Raw genomic sequence first — 20,306 nt, forward strand, 5'->3', positions numbered from 1 at the left:
AGGATGGAGGTTCAAAGCCAGCCCAGGAAAACAATTCCATGAGACCCTATTTTGAAAAAACCCTTCACAAAAATAGGGATGGTGGAGTGGCTAGAGGTGTAGGCCCTGAGTTCAGATCCCAGTAGCACAAAAAAAAAAAGAAAAACTGTGACTTTTAATTTTTTCTGGAAAATCTGGTATTTGCTCATTCATTTAAAAAATATTTATTTACATGTTTTCTTTATATTAAGTAATACTCTAGTTGCTATGGGAGTAGCAGCAAACAAAATAAAGCTCCCTGCCCAAACAGATGAAGCAAGGAAAGAAAGATACTAAGCAATAAACATCGTAAGTAAGTAAATTATTAAAACATGTAAGAAGGTGAAAAATAGGAATAAGAGAAAAGGTAGACGATGAGAGGAATCAGGAGTGTTCAGGAGTGAGGGTGCCAGGTAATAAACCAGGTGGTTCTAAATGTTGATAGGGTAGTTAGGAAAATGACATGTATCTGGGTATAGTGGCTCATGCCTGTAATCCCAGAACTCAAGAGGCTGAAGCAGGAGAACTGAAAGTTCCTGGGTTCTGTAGCAAGACTCCGTCTCAAAAACCAAACAAAAAGAAGGTGACATGTGAGCAACTACATGAAGAACCTGGGGAAGTTGGCCATATGTGGAGGGAGAACGTTCTAGATGGAGGAGCCATCAGTGAACAGGCCTCGAGCAGGAGTGTGTGTCTGGCATGTTTGAGGAACAGTAAGAAAGCCAGTGTGCCTGGATGTTATGATGAAAGGAAGAGATACAGGAGGTAAAGTCAGACAGGCAAGAAGGGTGTGGAAAGGAGTAAATCGCAGTTTATAGGGCATTATAACCCTTTGAAATAACACAGTATGACTTGTATTTTTAAAGGGTTATGCCAAAGGAAGGCAAGAATGGAAGCAGACAGATCATTCTGATGGTAATCCTACCAAGCATTGTTAGTCGTATACCCTCAAGGTAATAGCAAGAGAGATGATGAGAAATAGTCTGGTTCTTAGATAAGGGGAAGATAACAGGATTTCCTAATACACTGTATGTGAAGTGTGAGAGATATAAAGAAGTTAAGGCTGGCCACCTTAACGTCACCTATAATCCTAACTACTATAACTCACGCCTATGATCCAAACTACTCAGGAGGCAGAGATCAGGAGGATAGTAGCCCTGGGCAAATAGTTCTTGAGACCCTATCTCAAAAATACCCAACACAAAAAAGGGCAGCAGAGTGGCTCAAGCAGTTAAGAGCACTGAGGTGAGGCCCTGAGTTCAAATCCCAATGCCACCAAAAAACAAAGTTAAGGACAACTCCAGTAGCTTGATCAAGGGGAAAGATGGAGATGGAGTTGTCATCAACTGAGAGAAGGCTGGGCTGGGTAGTGGTAGGCAAGAAAGTCTGGGAAGCGGGGGATGAAAATAGGAGCTCAGTTTGGACATGAATTTGGAACCTAAGGCATCAAAGCAAAGCAGGTGTTTGTAAAAACAAAAAGAAAATTTTCCTTCTGCTCTCTGAAGATTCACTGAAATTAACTGACAAAGATATAAGAAATTGATTAAAGTGTATGGTGTAAAAATCATAGCATGGCAGTCATACACTAAGTATGAGACTCCCCTGAGGGCCAGATGGTTTAGGCTTAAATAATCACTAGAGCTACAGAGAGGAACAGAGGTTGGTGAAGGAGGGGTTTGAGGTATTCTGGAAGTTAGTAAGGACAACCTACAGGAAGAGGGAGGAGCAGAATGTACTCAAGTATAGCTTGTCTTATTAAGTATATAATTTTTTCTCAAGTAGTCCATTGGAGCTGTGTCTTGGTGTCCTATGGATTAAGTTTCTTCTTTCTTGGTAGTTAATCTTGGTAGTTAATGGTTAATTAGATTCCATGCCAAGTACATTCCTTAGAAAAAGAAAGAGAAAAAAAATTAAAAGATAGGGTTTTGAGAGTAAAGGGGGGTTAGTTCAAGGATGCCATATTAGGGTTTGGGGGGATCTCATTTTCTGAACCCACAACACAAGAAAGAAGTTGGCCTATGATTCTGAAATTCAGGAGAGAGCTCTGGGCAGTAGGTATACATTTGGAGGTGACTGGCATTGAGATGGAATTTAAATGATGAGATCTTCAGAGTCATGAGAATAAGACATAGGACTGAGCCTAGGTACTATTATGAGATTGTTGGTGGGGGATGGATGGGGGAAGAAAGCAAGCCAAGGAAACTGAAAAGAAATGAAGCATAATCTAAGAGGTAAGCCAAAACAATGAGGATACCAAATGAAGAAAATTTATCAAAGAGGAAAGAATGATCAGTCCTGTCAAGTACTGCTAGAAGAGCAAAGACTTAACCAATGAATTTAGCAACCTAGAGGTCATGATGACAGTACATTGCAAAATTGATCCAAGAGCTCATTCCACTAAAAAAGAATTTTATTATTTGATGAATTCTAAAACAAATAGGCTTTAAACACCACTCAGTGAACCACACATTTCAAACAATATATTATACAATGAAGTGAAATAAAATGGAATGTATTTACAGAAATGAAAAAAAAAAAAAAAAAAAACCCTGGGCTGAACTCTTTGTATTTTATATGATTTTATAAACAAACACATATAGAATGCTTATTGTGCTAAGCACCAAGGATATAAAAAGAGGATATAGAAACAAAAACACAGTCCTTGTTGTCAAGGAGCTTTCAGACTACTATGGGGAATTAGGCAGCTATATAGATAATCACCATAAAGAATTGTATGGACAAACAGAGGAGTACCTAAGCCCAGTTTGAAAGATCCGTGTTGCCTGTCTAGAGTAGGTAATTCTTAAGTAATTACTAAAGAAATATGTAGTAATCACAGGCAAAATTCTTAACCATACAAATCACAAAAGGAGGCATCAAATAATTAATCAACATGTGAAAAGGTGTTCAAATGAGTACGTTTTCTAAAAAAATTCAAATAACTATCACCATGTAACCTCAGGAGATAGGACTTTAAATTCTCTTCAACACATAACTATGAAACTGAATGAAACTGTTATAAACAACCATTTCAGGAATCTAGAAATCAACCAAAGGCAAACAATGTATTAAGAAGAACTTATTAGTGAAAAACTACTGAAATTTAACCACAAAAAGTGGTTGTCTGTGCCATTCCTCTCAGGAGCTGCTCCCTTCCCCCCTCCAGGTGGTCAGTGTAGTGAAACCAGCAGCCTCAGTGCTCCAGGGGCTCTGTTGATCTAAAAGCTGAAGGTGAAAATATTCTAGCCAGCAGCAGCACTAGTAAAAGTAGCCAACTCAGTAGTAAATCTAAGTCAGCCACCCCATTAAGGCAAATAATGGGACAGCAACATTACCAGAGAAGTAATGGGAAGATCCTGGAAATGTGAGATCCACAAAGGGGCCATGAAGTCTGCACCCAACCCTGGCTAGCTGACTTCCTTTCATGCATAGGGGAAACCACAGGTGGCCCAAGCTGTCCACACATCCTGGCTGATGGGGAAACTGTGAGTAGGAACAAAGGACATAGGAGAAACTGGAAAGCGGGGCAGACTTGGAAACTGCCTGAGGTCTGAACGTGCTCCTTAACCTACACACAGATCCATCAGAAAAGATGGAAGCCTGTTTGACATAACCTCTGACCAGTCATTGACTGGTGACTCATCTATGCACAGGTTTAACATCAAGAGAAAGAAGCCAGATTGAAAAGTATATCTTTTCTACACAAGAACTTGTACTCAGCAGCCTAAAATAAGGGAAAATCACTGAAGTATCTAAACAGAGAGTAATCGATTAGAACTGCATTTTATCAGATCAGTTTGGTGGGGCGGAAGGCAGGTTGGAGAGGGCAAGACTAGAGGGGAAAAAAGCACAAATAATAACAACCTAAACAAAGACAGTGGTGATGGGCAAGAAGGATGCAGAGGAAAGTCAATTTGATGTTTAAAGGTAGAATAAACTGATACAATGACCCATTAGGTACAGGTATTGAGGATACAGAAGAATGTAAAAGCCTTCTGGTTTATAACCTGAACCAGAAGGATGGTGAAGCCATCTACTAAAACAAAGAATTCAGATGGAGCAACTGATACAAGGAGTGAAAACTTAGGAGATCAGTTTTGATCATGTTGAGTTTGCTCTACAGAACTATAATCCATGAGATTACCTCAGGGCAAGATATAGATCCAAAGAACGTGCCCCCCAGTGACCTGCTCCCTCTAACTAGGTCCTACTTCTTACTCTGTAACACTTCCCAGTAATACCATCATATTATGAATCCATCAAGGGTTAATCTGTTCATTAGGACCGAGCCCTAGTAATCTAACTCTCTCTGGAATTGCCCTCACAGACATACTCAGGGATGTGTTTACTAATCTCCTAAGTGATTCTCAATCCAATCAAATTGACAATCAAGATTAACCATCACAATGATTAATCTTTGTGTAAAATCTATTATTTAGAAAAGAAAGGTCACATATGAATATCAGGCCAGCAGAGGCTCAAAGATCAGGGTTCTTATTCTAGTTTAGGCTCAAACTTGGGCAAGTCAATTATTACCTTTTTTTAAATAAATATATTAGTTGTACAGGGGGGTTTCATTGTGACATTTACATATGTGCTTATAATGTATCCTAATTAGATTAACCCCCTTCATTATTCTCCCTCAGCCCCCTCACCCTCAGGTCAATTGTTATTTTGATGTTAAGTTTATTCATGTATTTATATTTTCCTTATGCAAAATGAAGAAAATAAGACTTCCCTGCATACTTACAGAAGTACTGTGAGCATAAAAAGGATTCTGTAAAACCAGATTAAGTGCAATTGTTGCCATAGTGCACAATTTGTTCAGGAAGTCATAACTAACACAGTATGGCCAAAATGAAGCCATAAATATTGGGAAAGAAACCAGGTTTACTTTGTCAGATGATATGGAAGACATCCTTTGGTGCCTTTGCTGCTGAGTACAAGTTCTTGTGTAGAATCATTTTTAAAACTAACAAAAACGTTAGTTCAATAAGGTAACCATTTACAAAATATATCTAGAAAAATCAGTATCTTTCCTACATACCAGCAATAAGCTGTTAGAACTTCAAATGGGGGAAATCCTACTCTCTCTACATAATGAGAAATCTATAGCTATATCACCCTACCCTGATCAACTAAAAGAAATAAAGGAAGTCTATGAAGAAAATATCAAACTTCACTGAAGGCTTATCAAGTAAATGCCTACCACATTCCTATGAGGGAAAATGTGCTGCAGGCATGTAATTTCACTCTCAATTTGAAAATTTTAAAGGACAACCATTAAAATCTCAACTGGGAAATATAGCAATACTTATTTACCTAAAAGTACACATACCTAAAATGAAAACCTATATATATAGGGGAATTAACCAAAATAGTCATAAATGTATTAGGGTGGTGCGATAATTAGTGACTTTCCCCTTAATTTTTATAATAGTCATGATCAGAATACTACCAATACCTCTCTAAGACCTTGAGAATGAGAAATATAAGGAAGAATTTTCTAAGTTCAAGCATGAAATAGACTTAAAGTAGGTCAGGTAGGCAAATTACCTTAAAGAGAAAATGGCTCACTAGCCTATAAAAGTTAACTGAAACTCAATGGCAACCAGGAGAAAGACTGACCATTCATTAATACTTTAAAACAACAATAATATCAATGAAGCAAACATTAGCAGTGTCCACTACACTGGTCAAAAAAAAGGAATATTTTCAAGCATGCTGCTACATACCTGTGAGTCCAGCACCTAGGAGTCTAAGGCAGAAAGATTGAAAGATTGAGGGCAGCCTAGGCTACATAGGAAGACCTTGTCTCAAAAAACAAAAAACAAGAGGGGAGAGAGAAATGGATCTTAACCCTATACACTTTAAGCAATTTAGTCTCAATAGTAAGACCACCCATATTGCAGAACATGATGTATGATGGCTCTTTTACTTTCCATCAAAATATTTTATTCATTCAAATAAGCATGAGAATTTGTACTCATTTGATTACCTACAAAACAAAACTGAACTATCATACTCAGAGGAGTACTACATTTCCTTTGATAATTCTATTTATTATAACTTAATAAGTTGGATTCTGACAAATATATGAGTATATACATGTATATATATATATATGATATTTTATATAGTGTATATTTTATTATATACTATATAAAATCAGTCCTATGGCATTGTTTAATGTGAATCTCCCTTTAGGAGACAGCTTCATTCTTTTCTTTCTGAACCACAAAACCTGAGGGTCAAATCCTGGGCCTACAAAACTCATCAGTGTAAGGATAACTTTCTACAGGGCTTTTTGAAATTCAGTCTGCCAGCCTGACCAGTAGGCCAAACCTTTATTGTAACTAAGCTTGCTCTCTTATTTGTTAAACTTGTATAATTACTATCATTATTTAAATTTTAACTTATACATTTATAAAATATTATAGCTTTCCTTTCTCATACGCTTGATAATCTTTTTAAAAGGTGTTCAAAAGTACTTAATTCACAAATGATACAACCTGTTCTTGAAATGATTGCTTAAGATTTGCATATGCTATGAGACAAATCATATCACAACACTCAATAAATTATGAATGAAAAAAAATCTACTGAAACTGACTAGGATTCAATATTTATTACAAAAACACAGCACACAACTCCAAGTGTATTTTTTCCTAATCTCCAAAGATAAACTAAAAAAGAATCTACTTTAGTCTCATCAAGAGATGATATGAATGCAATATATTTAATTTTTATGTAGTGACATTTGGAGCCAGAAATGGTATCTCATTAACTCACAGTAGATGATTTAAACAAACAAAGCATTACCCAATAGCAATAAACACGCTCATAACCCCTTAAAAAGGGTTATTAATAAGGGGATATACAAAAAATATATAAGATAAACTAGAAGAATAAAGTTAAGCAAAGATTAACTACTGGAAACCAACACATATTGTTTTGTTTTTTGAGACAAAGTCTTGCTATGTAGTCCAGGTTGGCCTAAAACTGAAGGTTCTCCTACCTCAGTCTCCTGAAGGCTGGGCTTATAGAAACACACCACCATGCCCAAACAATACATACACTTATTTGTTACATAAAGCAACATTGGCTGGTGGAGTGGCTCAAGTGGGAGAGTGCCTGCCTAGTAACATGAGACCCTGAGTTCAAACCCCAGAATTGCCCCCCCTAAAAAAGCAATATTGCTCTTAAGAAACCATGGGAAATGTCTACTTCTTTCAATGAACCTTAAAATTGTCACTAAATTTCAGGAAAGTATCTAGACATACTGAGATTGAAATTTTAAGTGCACCCTTAATATTTCACCTTTAAAATAAAAATTATTACTTCTAACAGTTTAATGTATAATGTACAAATAACACAAAAATGAATGGGTTGTTTCACACAGGTGTACACCTGTAGTCACAACTAATCCAGAGCCTGAGGCAGGAGAATCACTTGAGAGCCCAGGAGTTCAAGACCAGTCTGGGCAACATAGCAGAACTCTATTTCAAAAGAAAAAGAGGGGGACGAGAAATGAATAGGCAAAGTTAACTATTTATGAGTTCCATTGTTTACTCTCTAATTTAATTATGTTTCTGATAGAAATACTCAGTTGGATTTATATATTATCAGCAAATGTGAGGCATAAGTGAAAATTAGTCATTAGATATACATGGAGAAATTTTTTAATACTTTTTAATACTGCTGTGCTTCAAAAATAAAAGAAATGCAATCTCTTAAAAGAATGAAACTGCATAATTCAAGATGCTACCATCTACCAGAAATTCACTACAAATTTAGTTTTCTAATTCTTAAAATTATAAAAATAGGGTAACATTGAGCAAAATGAAAGAAACCAGTCATTAAAAGGCAAATACTGTATGATTCCCCTGTGGCGTTTGAGATACCTAGAGTAGTCAAATTCTTAGAGAGAAAAAGTAGAGGGGGGTTACCAGGAGTAAGGGGGAGTTCTGGAGCCTGCTTATACAACAATGTGAATGTACTCAACACTACTCTACAGAACATTTAGAAAATGGTTAAGATGGTATATTTGGTATTATGTGTTTTATACCACCATGTTAAAAACAAGTAAATAAAAGTTTACAGGAATAATATTTCTTATCTCTAGGTTCTTGAATGCTTTCATTTATTGTAATATATGGTAAATAAATCTGCAGAGTTCACTTAAAGAACCTGTAATTTTAAGACATATGGGGAAAATAAAGAAAGCCAAGTTAATTAAGTTGAGATTTATTATGTCACTACATATGCCACAGATGCTTTAAAACACTATGTTTCTGGCTATGAGCTGATAATTTTGGGAGCTAGGTGATGGATACATAAGACTTCATTATATCACTCTCTTTACTTTTGTATGCTTGAAATTTTCATAGTAAAACATTGAAAAGAAAGCATGAAATTCATCAGGGCAGGAGGAGTGATGGGAAAGGTCGTGGTAGGCTTTTTATTCAGATGGTATTAAAAAATAGAATCAAGTAAAATAGGAAGATATTTTAGAATCTATTTTAAAATACGAATTTTATATACTTAACATAATGGGAATGGATTTTAAGAAAAGCAATGTTGAGTTACCCAAACAGAAAGATACCTGGAAAAAAGGAATCATAAAATCAGTTTAAATTTATACTTAGAAAAAAATGAAGTTAAAAAAATTTTACTCTATATAAATTAGAAAACAAGTTCTTTCAATAACCAGTTCCTAAGCTATAATGGAGGTAATCAAAATATTTCTGATGTGTTATGTACATTCCAAAACATAATAAAGTAGGTTTAAATGAAGAGACAAGGGATTAATGGGAAGAAGGGGCTCTTTAATTTGTTTTTAAGAATAATTTACAAAATGACCTGGTATTAGCTGCATAAAATCTAAACAAGGAAGCAGCATATTTTGTTTTCAGTGTCTGAATGTTCTGCCTTTCTGTGTCCAGTATACAAAAATGAGAGAAAGAAGGTTAAAAGAATATGGGAAGTTATTTTATCAACAATCTGTGAAAGGTAGAATCACAAACTGAGATCCTAAACTAAAAAAACAAAAACACAAGAAAAATTCTACAATGTAAGTTGGCATGATATATTCATTTATCGTTTTGTTTCTGTTTTTGCAATGTTAAGCTTGAACCCAGAACCGTGTGCATGCTAGTCAGGCACTTTACCAGGCTACCTCAATCTATTGCCATATTTAATTTTCAGATACATATTTAAGAGTTGTTCATTAATGCACAAAAGTAGGAAAGTTATCTGAGATTCAGGATGCCTCTTTTTAGAGAATGGTAGGGACTACTTTCTATAATATCAGGATTTATGAACTAAAATAAGAGTCTAATACCTCTGAAGGAAGATGCTTATATTTTTAATATATATATTTTTATATATATTTTAATCCACCATCATAAACACCCATTAATCATATGATGGTAGGGTGACCCCGAGGAGAATATTAATGATTCAGCCATTTGCTCCTATCATTTTTTGCTAAATACGAAAGAATCAACTCTATGAAACACAAAGGTTAAAGTTAGAATGAAATAAGCATTACCGTGAAAAAGAAGATACTAACAGGTAAAATTGATTATCCAAAATTATGTGGAAAAAGGCTTTAATTAAAGTTTGTTAACTTAGTATTTTTTACTTCAAAACAATTTATAAAACCAGAGAGAAAGGAACTCAGGATTGTATTTGAGTTTCAAAGTCTCTGAATTTGGAGCACTCCTTTCTGTCTCAATCTTCCTCCCCTTTTACCACAGACCTCCCTAACACCTGCTTTGGGATCTGGTTTTTTCCTTTCAATCCAATCTTATCTGTTTTCTACCTTTCAGAAATTCATCAAGATTTATGATCCTTTGATGATACTCTTGTTTTCTAGCACTGATAAAATTTTATTATCTGTTTTTAAAATAGCTCATCCTTCATTTCTGGAAATCTGGAAAAAGAATGGAAGGAAATCAGTTTTTAAGTGGACAGTGAATCTGGAAAGGCAGCAGGAAGCTACAATGTGGAATCTTGAAAACCTGGTTATGGAGTAACTATGTTATTCTATGATAAAATAGGTTAAGATCAAACTAAATACAAAGAAAAAAATGATGGAGAATATGAAACTTCACCAAAGATATTTTGTAGCTGGGGGCAGAACTCAAGTGGTGGAGCACTTGCCTACCATGCTTGAAGCCCTGGGTTCAATCTCCAGAATAACAAAATAATAATAGTAATAGTAACTTTGTAAAGGGTTAACCAAGGCAATTTATCAAATAAATTAGAGGAGAGTTAGTAAGCTGTTAAAAATGGTTCAGGTGAGAAGCTACATAGTCCGGAACTAGGGTAGAGACAGCCTAAAGCCCCTTTCACTAATTCAGATCAACAGCATATACTGAGGCAAGGGTGGGTGGGAAATCAGTCACACTATGACACTGCAGACACTTAAGCCCAGAAGTCATAAACTGGCCACCCACAGCCCACAGATTATGCCTCACCAAAATGTTCCATTTGATCTTCGTTATGTTTGAAATGTATGCTTTTGACTTAATTGCCAACATTTAAAATTCAGAGATTTCTCTGCTCAAATCTCAATTTTTTACTTTTCTTGAAATATCAAAAGACCTGGGAACATTTTGGGCCCATGTTTGGTCCCTTGGCTGCTTGACTCATTTACATTACCACCCTGGTCTCCACAGACATTTGAGTTTGTGCCCTAAAGCAACAGATATTTTTTTTGACCAGTGTTTTATTTGTTTTGATATTCTCTATGGGCCAATGAAAGAGAACTGTCCCTAATTAAAGCTGTAACTCTCACTCCAAAGAATAGGGAGTTTTCCTAACTAGCAGCCAATGGCAGTGAACCAGAAACTAGACTTAGTCATATCTTTTTTTTTTTTTTTTTTCGGTACTGGGGTTTGAACTCAGGGCCTTCATGGGACACTCCACCAGCCCTATTATTTTTGTTGCTGTTGTTATAGTTTTTTTCAAGGTAGGGTCTCACAAACTATTCACCCAGGCTGGCTTTAAACCGTGATCTTCAGGATCTCTGCCTCCTGAGTAGCTAGGATTATAAGCGAGCCGACAGCATCTGGCTATGTCATACTTTTTTAAGAGTCAGACCAGTCAGGCACTGGTGCTCATGCCTGTAAACCTAGCTTCTCAGAAGGCAGAGTTCAAAGCCAGTCCCAAGCAAATAATTTCTGAGATCCTATTTCAAAAAAACCATCACAAAAATGGAATGACAGGTGGCTAAGGTAGTAAGAACACCTGCCTAGCTATCATTAGGCCCTGAGTTCAAACTCTAGTGCCAACAAAAAAGAAAGTAAAAGTCAGATCCTGAAAAATGATTCTTGGGGCATTAGTTTACAACATCAGTGAGGAAACTTCTGACAGATATAATCCCCTCCTAAATATTCTCCCTAGCCCCAGTACCACTTCATCTCTATACACAAGCATATACAGTCCCAGATCCCTCTCTACCTTCCCCTTCCCCATTTTATTAGATCACTGAAATGGTAACAGTCATCCCTCCTCCAGCTTAAGATAAAAGAAAATTTCTTTAAAAAAAAAAAATCTGATGAAAAGGGAATGTTCCCAAGTAATAACCGCACAAATTATTTCAAATCAAAAGGGATCAGAAACCTATAGTTGGGCTGGGGGTGTATTCAGTGATAGAGGTTAGTAGGTAGTAGACCTTAGGTTCAATTCCCAACACCCCCCAAAAAAGAAGGGGGAGGGGAAGGAAAGAAAAGGGGAAGGGGAGAGGTGAACAAAGGGGGAAGAGGAGTTAAGGGGGAGGGAGAGGAGAAGGAAAAAAGAAATAAGATGAATGAATATTCAAACACCAAGAGTAAACAAAACTATAAAATATCCAGGAATGAGGTTAATAATAGGTACAAACAAGGTCATATTATCCTGGACAGGACACTACTCAGTCTGAGACTATGGGACTGGAACCTACCTCAAAAGATTGACCCTACACCTCTGAGCCATCCATGATCTGCCCTGTGAAAACTTACTGCAGGCATATATCAGGGGGAAATCATGGCTTCTCTCCACAATAATACTCTGGATCTGATCAAGGCCTGCATCTCCCTGGCTCAGTTCTAAATCATGGAAATCACTTTAAAAGTCATCAAGCTTCTCAGAGAGCACACAGAAAACAGAACTACCCAAAGAAAATCAGGATTCGCCACCCTTCAGGAACCAAATAAAATGTCAAGTAGAGAAAACTTATTTATTCTTTAAGAAAGATTTCAAGAAACATTTTTTGTGGAACTCGGGCTTTTTTTAATATAATTTTATTTTGATTAGCATATTATCATTGTACAAAGGGTACATCTTGACATTTACAAAGTGCTTACAATATATTTTAGTTAAATTTGCCCCCTCCATCATTCTCCATCATATCCTCTCCCACCATCCTGGAATAGTTTCAACAGGTCTCATTTTTCCATTTATATACGTGAGTACATAATATTCCACCATAGTCACTCTCCTTCACTCTTTCCTTATATCTTCCACACACACACCTTTACTGATACCAATCCCCAGACAGGAACTGTTTTACCTTCCTGTCCTTCATTTTTTGTTGTTTGTGTGTGTGTCCTTCATTTCTTAAAAAAGACACTTGTTTAAAATAGTTATGCAGGCAGTTTCATTATAACATTTCTGTGTAATATGTACTCTATCCTAAATTGGTTCATCTGCACCATTTTCTGCCTTCTACCCTAAGTTTCCTTCTTATAGTGACTTCAACAGATTTAAATACTTTATATTCATTCTTATATAGAAAGTACATCAATCATAATTCACCTTCTATACTTCCTTCTTTTATTCTCCCCCTCTGGTTAATACCCTCCCCTTAGCATGTCCTGTCTCATTATTGTCTTTCATTGTTCAGTGGGATTTTGGTCTTGGCATTGTACCTGTACACGCTTTGGCACTGGGGCTTGAACTTAGGGCCTCATGCTTGCTAGGCAGGCACTCTACCACTTGATCACTTTGTCAGCCCTTTTAGTGCTGGGTATTTTCAAGATAGGGCCCAGGAAGCATTTGCCTGCGTTGGCCTCCAACTGCAGTCCTCCTGATCTCTGCCTCCTGAGTAGGTAGGAGCTCCCAGCTCCCAGCTAAGGAACTTTTAAAAGGCTTTTGGCAGAGAATTTGACGAATTATATAAAAGAATATATAGGCCATTTATATTATTTCTGAGTAGAATCAAAGGAAAAAGTGTTTTGGAATGTCTTCACATTATTAATAGAAATCCCCAATTACTGCAGCCCTGTGCTTGTTTCACTGCGATTTGATTTCAGGATAATCTTTTTGCTCTCTGAACAAAAATAGTTTCCTAAGAATATTTATAGTGTAAACAAATGGTCTGAAGCACGAGAGAAGCATCTGTTTACATTCAGATAATTAATATGCTAAGCATTCTTATCTATTAAATTAGCCTATCTAAAGATTTTTCTAGATAATACTTCATTACCCTAATAATAATGAGTATATATAAATGAAACAGTAAAACGGACATCTGTTTTAAAATGCTCTTCAATTTAAGCATTTCATTACTGAGATTTTATATGAGAAAACTAAATAAATAACCCTCCATTGAAATAGGAAATAAAAATTTGTATTCTTACCTTTGATGTTCTCCATTCCCAACCATCACCTATCTGTTGTGAATGTTTAATGAATTCTGAACAATAATGCTGGAATGTTTTTTCTCCAAAGAACTCATCTCCTTCCATTTAAATATCTGCAATTTAAAAAGTCTCAGCATTAGCATCAGCTTTAAAATGAGTATTAAAAGGAATTCTGCTAAATGGTTTATTTCTTTAAACAAACCAAAGACTGGGCTGTACAATGACAAATAACTTCAGGGCCAATCAGGAAAAATATATTCTGTTTCCATCTTTCTCACCTGACCTCATTTTTTTTTTTCAAAGTGGACTTTTATTGAGGTAACAAAAAAAACCCACAAAATTCTCACCAACCGACCACCTGACCCTTATAAACTTGGTTGAAACTCTGGTCCCCATATATGTGTAAGTACAACATAACACATCCCAACAATAACAGAGCCCAACTGGAACATTTGACAATTAACAGAAAGACAATTTTCCCTTTCCCAAAAATGTTTTCAAAATTTTGAGTTCACACTGACCGCTTCTTAATCAAACTAGTCTAAAACTAGTCTTGCTTTGTTGTTTTTATGGTCCAGGGCTCACACATGCTAAACATGCCCTCTATCCCTCAGCCCTACTGTATGTTTTTTGACAAGAGTGATGTTGGTTATAGCATAAACACTTGTGGATGGTTACATTATATTTTAGTAGGACCTATATTTAATAAAGCTCATCCATATCTTTAGTTTAAAGGACTTAATTTTTTTGTGGGTTTTTTTTTTCCTTTTTCTTTTATTATTCATATGTGCATACAAGGCTTGGTTCATTTCTCCCCCCTGCCCCCACCCCCTCCCTTACCACCCACTGCGTCCCCTCCCTCTCCCCGGCCCTCAATACCCAGCAGAAATTATTTTGCCCTTATTTCTAATTTTGTTGTAGAGAGAGTATAAGCAATAATAGGAAGGAACAAGGGTTTTTGCTGGTTGAGATAAGGATAGCTATACAGGGCATTGACTCACATTGATTTCCTGTGCGTGGGTGTTACCTTCTTGATTAATTCTTCTTGAACTAACCTTTTCTCTAGTACCTGTTCCCCTTTTCCTGTTGGTCTCAGTTGCTTTTAAGGTATCTGCTTTAGTTTCTCTGCGTTGAGGGCAACAAATGCTAGCTAATTTTTTAGGTGTCTTACCTATCCTCACCCCTCCCTTGTGTGCTCTCGCTTTTATCATGTGCTCATAGTCCAATCCCCTTGTTGTGTTTACCCTTGATCTAATGTCCACATATGAGGGAGAACATATGATTTTTGGTCTTTTGGGCCAGGCTAACCTCCCTCAGAATGATGTTCTCCAATTCCATCCATTTACCAGCGAATGATAACACTTCATTGTTCTTCGTGGCTGCATAAAATTCCATTGTGTATAGATACCACATTTTCTTAATCCTTTCGTCAGTGGTGGAGCATCTTGGCTGTTTCCATAACTTGGCTTTTGTGAATAGTGCCGCAATAAACATGGGTGTGCAGGTGCCTCTGGAGTAACCTGTGTCACAGTCTTTTGGGTATATCCCCAAGAGTGATATTACTGGATCAAATGGTAGATCGATGTCTAGCTTTTTAAGTAGCCTCCAAATTTTTTTCCAGAGTGGTTGTACTAGTCTACATTCCCACCAACAGTGTACGAGGGTTCCTTTTTCCCCCGCATCCTCGCCAACACCTGTTGTTGGTGGTGTTGCTGATGATGGCTATTCTAACAGGGGTGAGGTGGAATCTTAGCATGGTTTTAATTTGCATTTCTAAAGGACTTAATTTTTATCCCACATCTAGGATAATGCTTCTCAGAACATCCTTCTCTGCCTCCTGCCTTAGCTGTTATACAGACAGTGCAGCAGTGACTCATGGAGGTAAGTTGAACCATTGGAAGGTTCAACTCTAACAAATGCTGTTCTAAAACTTGAAATTGTTTTTCAAGTGTAAGGTTTAATCACCTAACTAATTACCTACTTTACACACATGATGTTATCAAGAAATACCCATATATTTGTTATAGAAAGCTGCTCAAAACATGAAACATTGTTACAGAAAGAGAGCTTTCATGCATGAAGGAAATGCACAGGTCAGATCCTGCAGTTTAGGTCCCTCGATGAGAAGTTAGGCCCAATGACTATCCACGTTCTCATTAGTTACAAGCATCGCCAGGACTATGGTCTATTCTGCCAATTACTATGTGTGGTTACTATGCCACATTCCTAACATTCCCAACCCAAAGATTATTGTGAGCACTGATCCTCAGATGTTTTGGGTTTTTTGTTGTTGTTTGGCAGTACTGCAGACTAAACTCAGATCCTTATGCTTGCTATGCAAGTACCAGCCATACCCCAAGTCACCTTGATGACTCAGATGAGAAAGAGAAAGTAATCTATTCAAGAATATAAATGATAAGGGGCTGGGGATATGGCTCAGTGGTAGAGTGCTTGCCTAGCATGCAGAGGGCCCTGGGTTCAATCCCCAGCACTGCAAAAACATAAATCAGCTGGGTGCCAGTGACTCACACCTGTAATCCTAGCTACTTGGAAGGCTAAGATCAGGAGGATCACGGTTCAAGGCCAGCCCAGGCAAATAGTTTTTGAAATCCCATGTTCAAAATAGCCACAGCAAAAATGGACTAGAGGTGTGGCTCAAGCGGTAGAGCACCTGCTTTGCAAGTATGAAGCCCTGAGTTCAAACCCCAATCTCACCAAAAAACAAAAAATAAAGGAAGAAAAAGAAATTCACATTCAGAAATTTCATAATGCATCCCTTTACACTGTAAAACTAATATAGGCTAATAAAAAACAAATTTCAAAACTAAAAGAAAAAAAAAAGGAATGCAAATGAGAAAGGATTCAGAGCCCTTTGGCCCCAGGGTCAATGATCTTTCTATACTAGCTGATTCCCAAACCAGGATACTGATCATTCAAATTTAGTATAACCTACAAATATGTTCATTCATCCAATAAATACATAATGAATGTCTATTAAATAGTAGGCCCTGTGCATAGATAAAGGTTAGATACACAAAAATGAAAAAAAAAAGTCTTTGCCTTATTAAGAGTTTGTTTTCTAACAAAAGGAGATAAGTAACAAAATTAGAGTAGAAACTTTTTAACCAACCTCTCCATTCTATAACATGGGGGGGTAAATAAAGAATGGTGGAGGGGGTGAATTCAAGTATGATATATTTGATACATTGTAAGAGCTCTGTAAATGCCACAATGTACCCCCAGAACAACAATAAAAAATAACCATGACAGAAAGCGACATGCAGTCTCTTCTACAGTACACAAACTGATGTCTGCAGCATGATGATCTGCAGCACCGGGCTCCCATCAACTGAGTGTAATTCACAAACCACATGATTGTATCACCACCACACATTTTAATTAAATATTAAATTTCTCTCATAGAATGCACTGAAAATGACTCAATAAAGGCCTCATAAAGGTGAATCTCTAAAGGAAAAATAAGGTGGTATGGAAACAGTTATGGACAATGCCACTGGTCAGGATAAATAAATCATACAAACCCAGGATTCTCTATTCCAACTATTTGACAAATGGCTTGAATTCTCTATTTTAATCCAAAACTAAAAATATGGGCTGAGCATGGTAGCTCACACCTATAATTATAGCTACTTGGGAGGCAGAGATAGGGAGTATCAAGGTTTGAGGCGAGTCCAGACAAAAGTCAGTGACATCCTATCTCAACAATTAAGCCAGGCATTGTGGTTCATGCTTGTAATCCCAGCTACTTGGGAGGCCATATGTAGGAGGATTGTGGTCCCAGTTCAAATCCCAGTATTGTCCCCCTGCCCAAGAAAACCAAAAATCTAAAGGATGCATCTGGGTTCAGTTTAATTGAGAATAAGCAGTGAATTTCAATGTGGTACCCACACACAAAGAAAATAAATGCCTTGGTCATACGTTTAAAATTAGGTAAATGAGTGTACTTATACATTCATCTATAATTTAAGTTGAATTAATTTTTTCTAGTATACATTTTTTAAAACTCTAGATTAAATCAGCATTTTCTTTTATATTTGCTTTGTTTTCTTGCAGTGCTGGGGATTAAACCTTGCACATGCTAAGCAAGCACTGAACTACATCCCCAGCCCTCCATCAGCCTTTTCAGTGAACTGCTCAGCTAGCACTTATGACAACCCTGGACTTGTGGATGGTATGAGAGTGTGTGAAGGGTGGAGATGGAGACGAGTCTTTAAGGTAAGTAGCAGTTTATGCATGGGAAACTGTCAGTGGGTAAGGCACAGAGACTGCAGCAGGGAGTACAACAAGAATAAAGGCAAGTCAGGACGCAGAAAACATGGAGTATGGTGACACTGAAACATGTTTCAGGTAATGTAGCAAGACAGACAGAATCAAATCACACTTAAGCTAGCACCCACCTGCCCTCACTAATGAGCAGAAATGGATACAAGACTGAAGAGTAACAAACTGCCTAAAAAGAGGCTAGAGTGCCATGCAAGAGTCTGGACTGGTTCCATTGGACAGCAAATCAGAGATTGTAGTGGAAAGGGTCAGAATAATCCACCGTTGGAGCTCTTTGGAGGATGAAGTGAAGGGCAGAAGCCTGAATGCAGGGAGAAGAGTTAGAAGCTATTGCAGTGGTCTGGCTGAGAGGTCAAGAGAATCTGAACTCTGGCAATAAATGGAAGAAAGAACATGCACCTGAAGCTATGAGGAAAAGCCAAGATCATCCATATACAGCAGGCAAGTGAAACCATGAGGGTAAACAGCATCCAGCTAAAAGGCATATACAGATTTTTTTTTGGGGGGTAGGGAGGTAAGACTAAGGTTTGAACTCAAGGCTTCATGCTTGCAAAGCTGGTGCTCTACCACTTGAGCCATGCCTCCAGTTCATATAACAAATTCTTAATATGGCTTCTGGTGGTTCATGAAACTTTACACTAAATTTTTTGTGTATGCCTATCAATATGTTTTTCTGGGAAACATTCAGAATTTTCAACAGATATTTAAGAGATCTTATCCAAACAGTTAAGAAGCTCTGTGCATAATGAGAAGAGCAGAGGGTTGAGAAGCTTTGAGAATGCCATCATTTAAGGTATCTGCAGAGGAAAAGGAACCAACAAAAGAGCTAGAGAATAAAGAAACAAGATCCTAGCAGAAGTGGTGTTACACAGAGATAAAGGGTTTCAGGGAGCAGAGAATAACCCACAAACACCCAACAATGTCAAGCAGAAAGTGGGAAGATGGGGAGGAAAAAAAAAAGAGCAATCATTTAAGAAAAGAATTGAGCCAGCACCACTGGCTCACACCTGTAATTCCAGGTACTCAGGAGGCAGAGATCAGAAGGATAGCAGTTTGAAGCCAGCCCGGGGAAACAGTTCATGAGACCCTATCTCAAAAAAATAAATAAATAAATAAACCCATTTCAAAAAAGAGCTGGTGGAGTGGCTCAAGCAGTAAGAGCTCCTGCTTAGCAAGCACAAGGCCCTGAGTTCAAACTCCTGTGCCAGCAAAAAAAAAAAAAAAATCTAAAAGTGAGGAGATAGTGAAAACTTTGTGAAGTATGTTTTTAAAAAAATCAAAAAGCTTGTTTGGAAATAGATATAAATTGGAAATTGAAGTGGCACAAAGGCTTAAAGGAAGGAGGATCTGCTTTTTAGAAAGAGATACTTGAATAAGTGTTTAAACAGAGGGAAAGTTAAAAATACCAGAGAAAGAAAGTGACTGGGAAGCAATACCCAAAAGGGCTCAGGAGGGGAGAGAGTCAACTAAAAGAAGGATGGAATTAAATAACATAATAGGCACCTTGCCCCTTGCAGATAGAGGTTTTATATATATCCTTGGAGGATATATATAAAATTTAGAGAAGATTTTTTGAAAATCATTCCAAGTTAAGGAATCAAGATGCTCTGATGCAGGAGCAGGCAGATGTGCCACAGAGTGAGAGGGCAGCGGTGAAGGTAGAGTGCCTGAGAAAACAAGTGTGCATTTGGGGTTGCTGCTGAAGAAAAGGGGAGCAAAGCATTTAGGGAAGACCCAGCAAGGCTGGAGCTCCTGGATCTGTTGTGCAACACTCTTGAGTTGTTCCCAAGTGTGGGAACCAGTGGAGAGGGCTGTATCAGCGATGCAAAGCTATGGTTTTGCTGGGTTGATTCAATGGAAGGTAAGAGTGTAAGAAGGACAAAGAAATGCCAGAGAGAATAGCTCAGAGCTTCAGATTAGGTAGAAACGGGAAAAAATAGCAAGCGAAAGTTGATGGACTGGAAAAATATAGTGGCATCAAGGAATGTGAGGTATAAAAGCTGTAGTGAAGGAAGAGGGGAAATGAGAAGAATATGAGGTTTAAGATGTGAAGCTCAAAGCTGTGGACAGGGAGTGAAGATACCAAGCAATCTGGAGATGAATACAATTGAAGTTAGGAAATCAGAAAAAACGGTGAGGCTTGGATTCCTTCTTAAGATGAAACCAAAGGCAGCTACAACCACTAGACAGAGACAGTAGGTGAAAAAAATCTACCTTGTCTTAGCTTACAGATCTGAAATAGGTAAGCCTCAAAAGAGCAGGAATTTTTACATGAGTCTGAAGAAGCAATGACCTAAAATTGGTGTCAGGGTCTTCTTCCCTGGGCTGCCAGCAATCTCCATACTTGGAGTCTTG

General features: G+C 37.4%; 1 protein-coding gene across 14 annotated transcripts in view; it reads right to left on the reverse strand.

Moving 5' to 3' along the window:
- Atg10 (autophagy related 10) overlaps positions 1–20,306 on the reverse strand; it is a 273,358-nt gene that overhangs the window by 232,596 nt on the left and 20,456 nt on the right. For all 14 annotated transcript variants that reach the window (XM_074077169.1, XM_074077173.1, XM_074077164.1 and 11 more), the window contains one exon: positions 13,647–13,762. In XM_074077169.1, the coding sequence (XP_073933270.1) occupies positions 13,647–13,754 (108 nt within the window). In that variant the 5' untranslated portion in view covers positions 13,755–13,762. Of the gene's footprint in view, positions 1–13,646; positions 13,763–20,306 lie in introns of those variants that run through there.

The sequence above is a fragment of the Castor canadensis genome, chromosome 6 (assembly GCF_047511655.1).
Source record: "Castor canadensis chromosome 6, mCasCan1.hap1v2, whole genome shotgun sequence".
NCBI classification, from domain to species: Eukaryota; Metazoa; Chordata; class Mammalia; order Rodentia; family Castoridae; genus Castor; species Castor canadensis.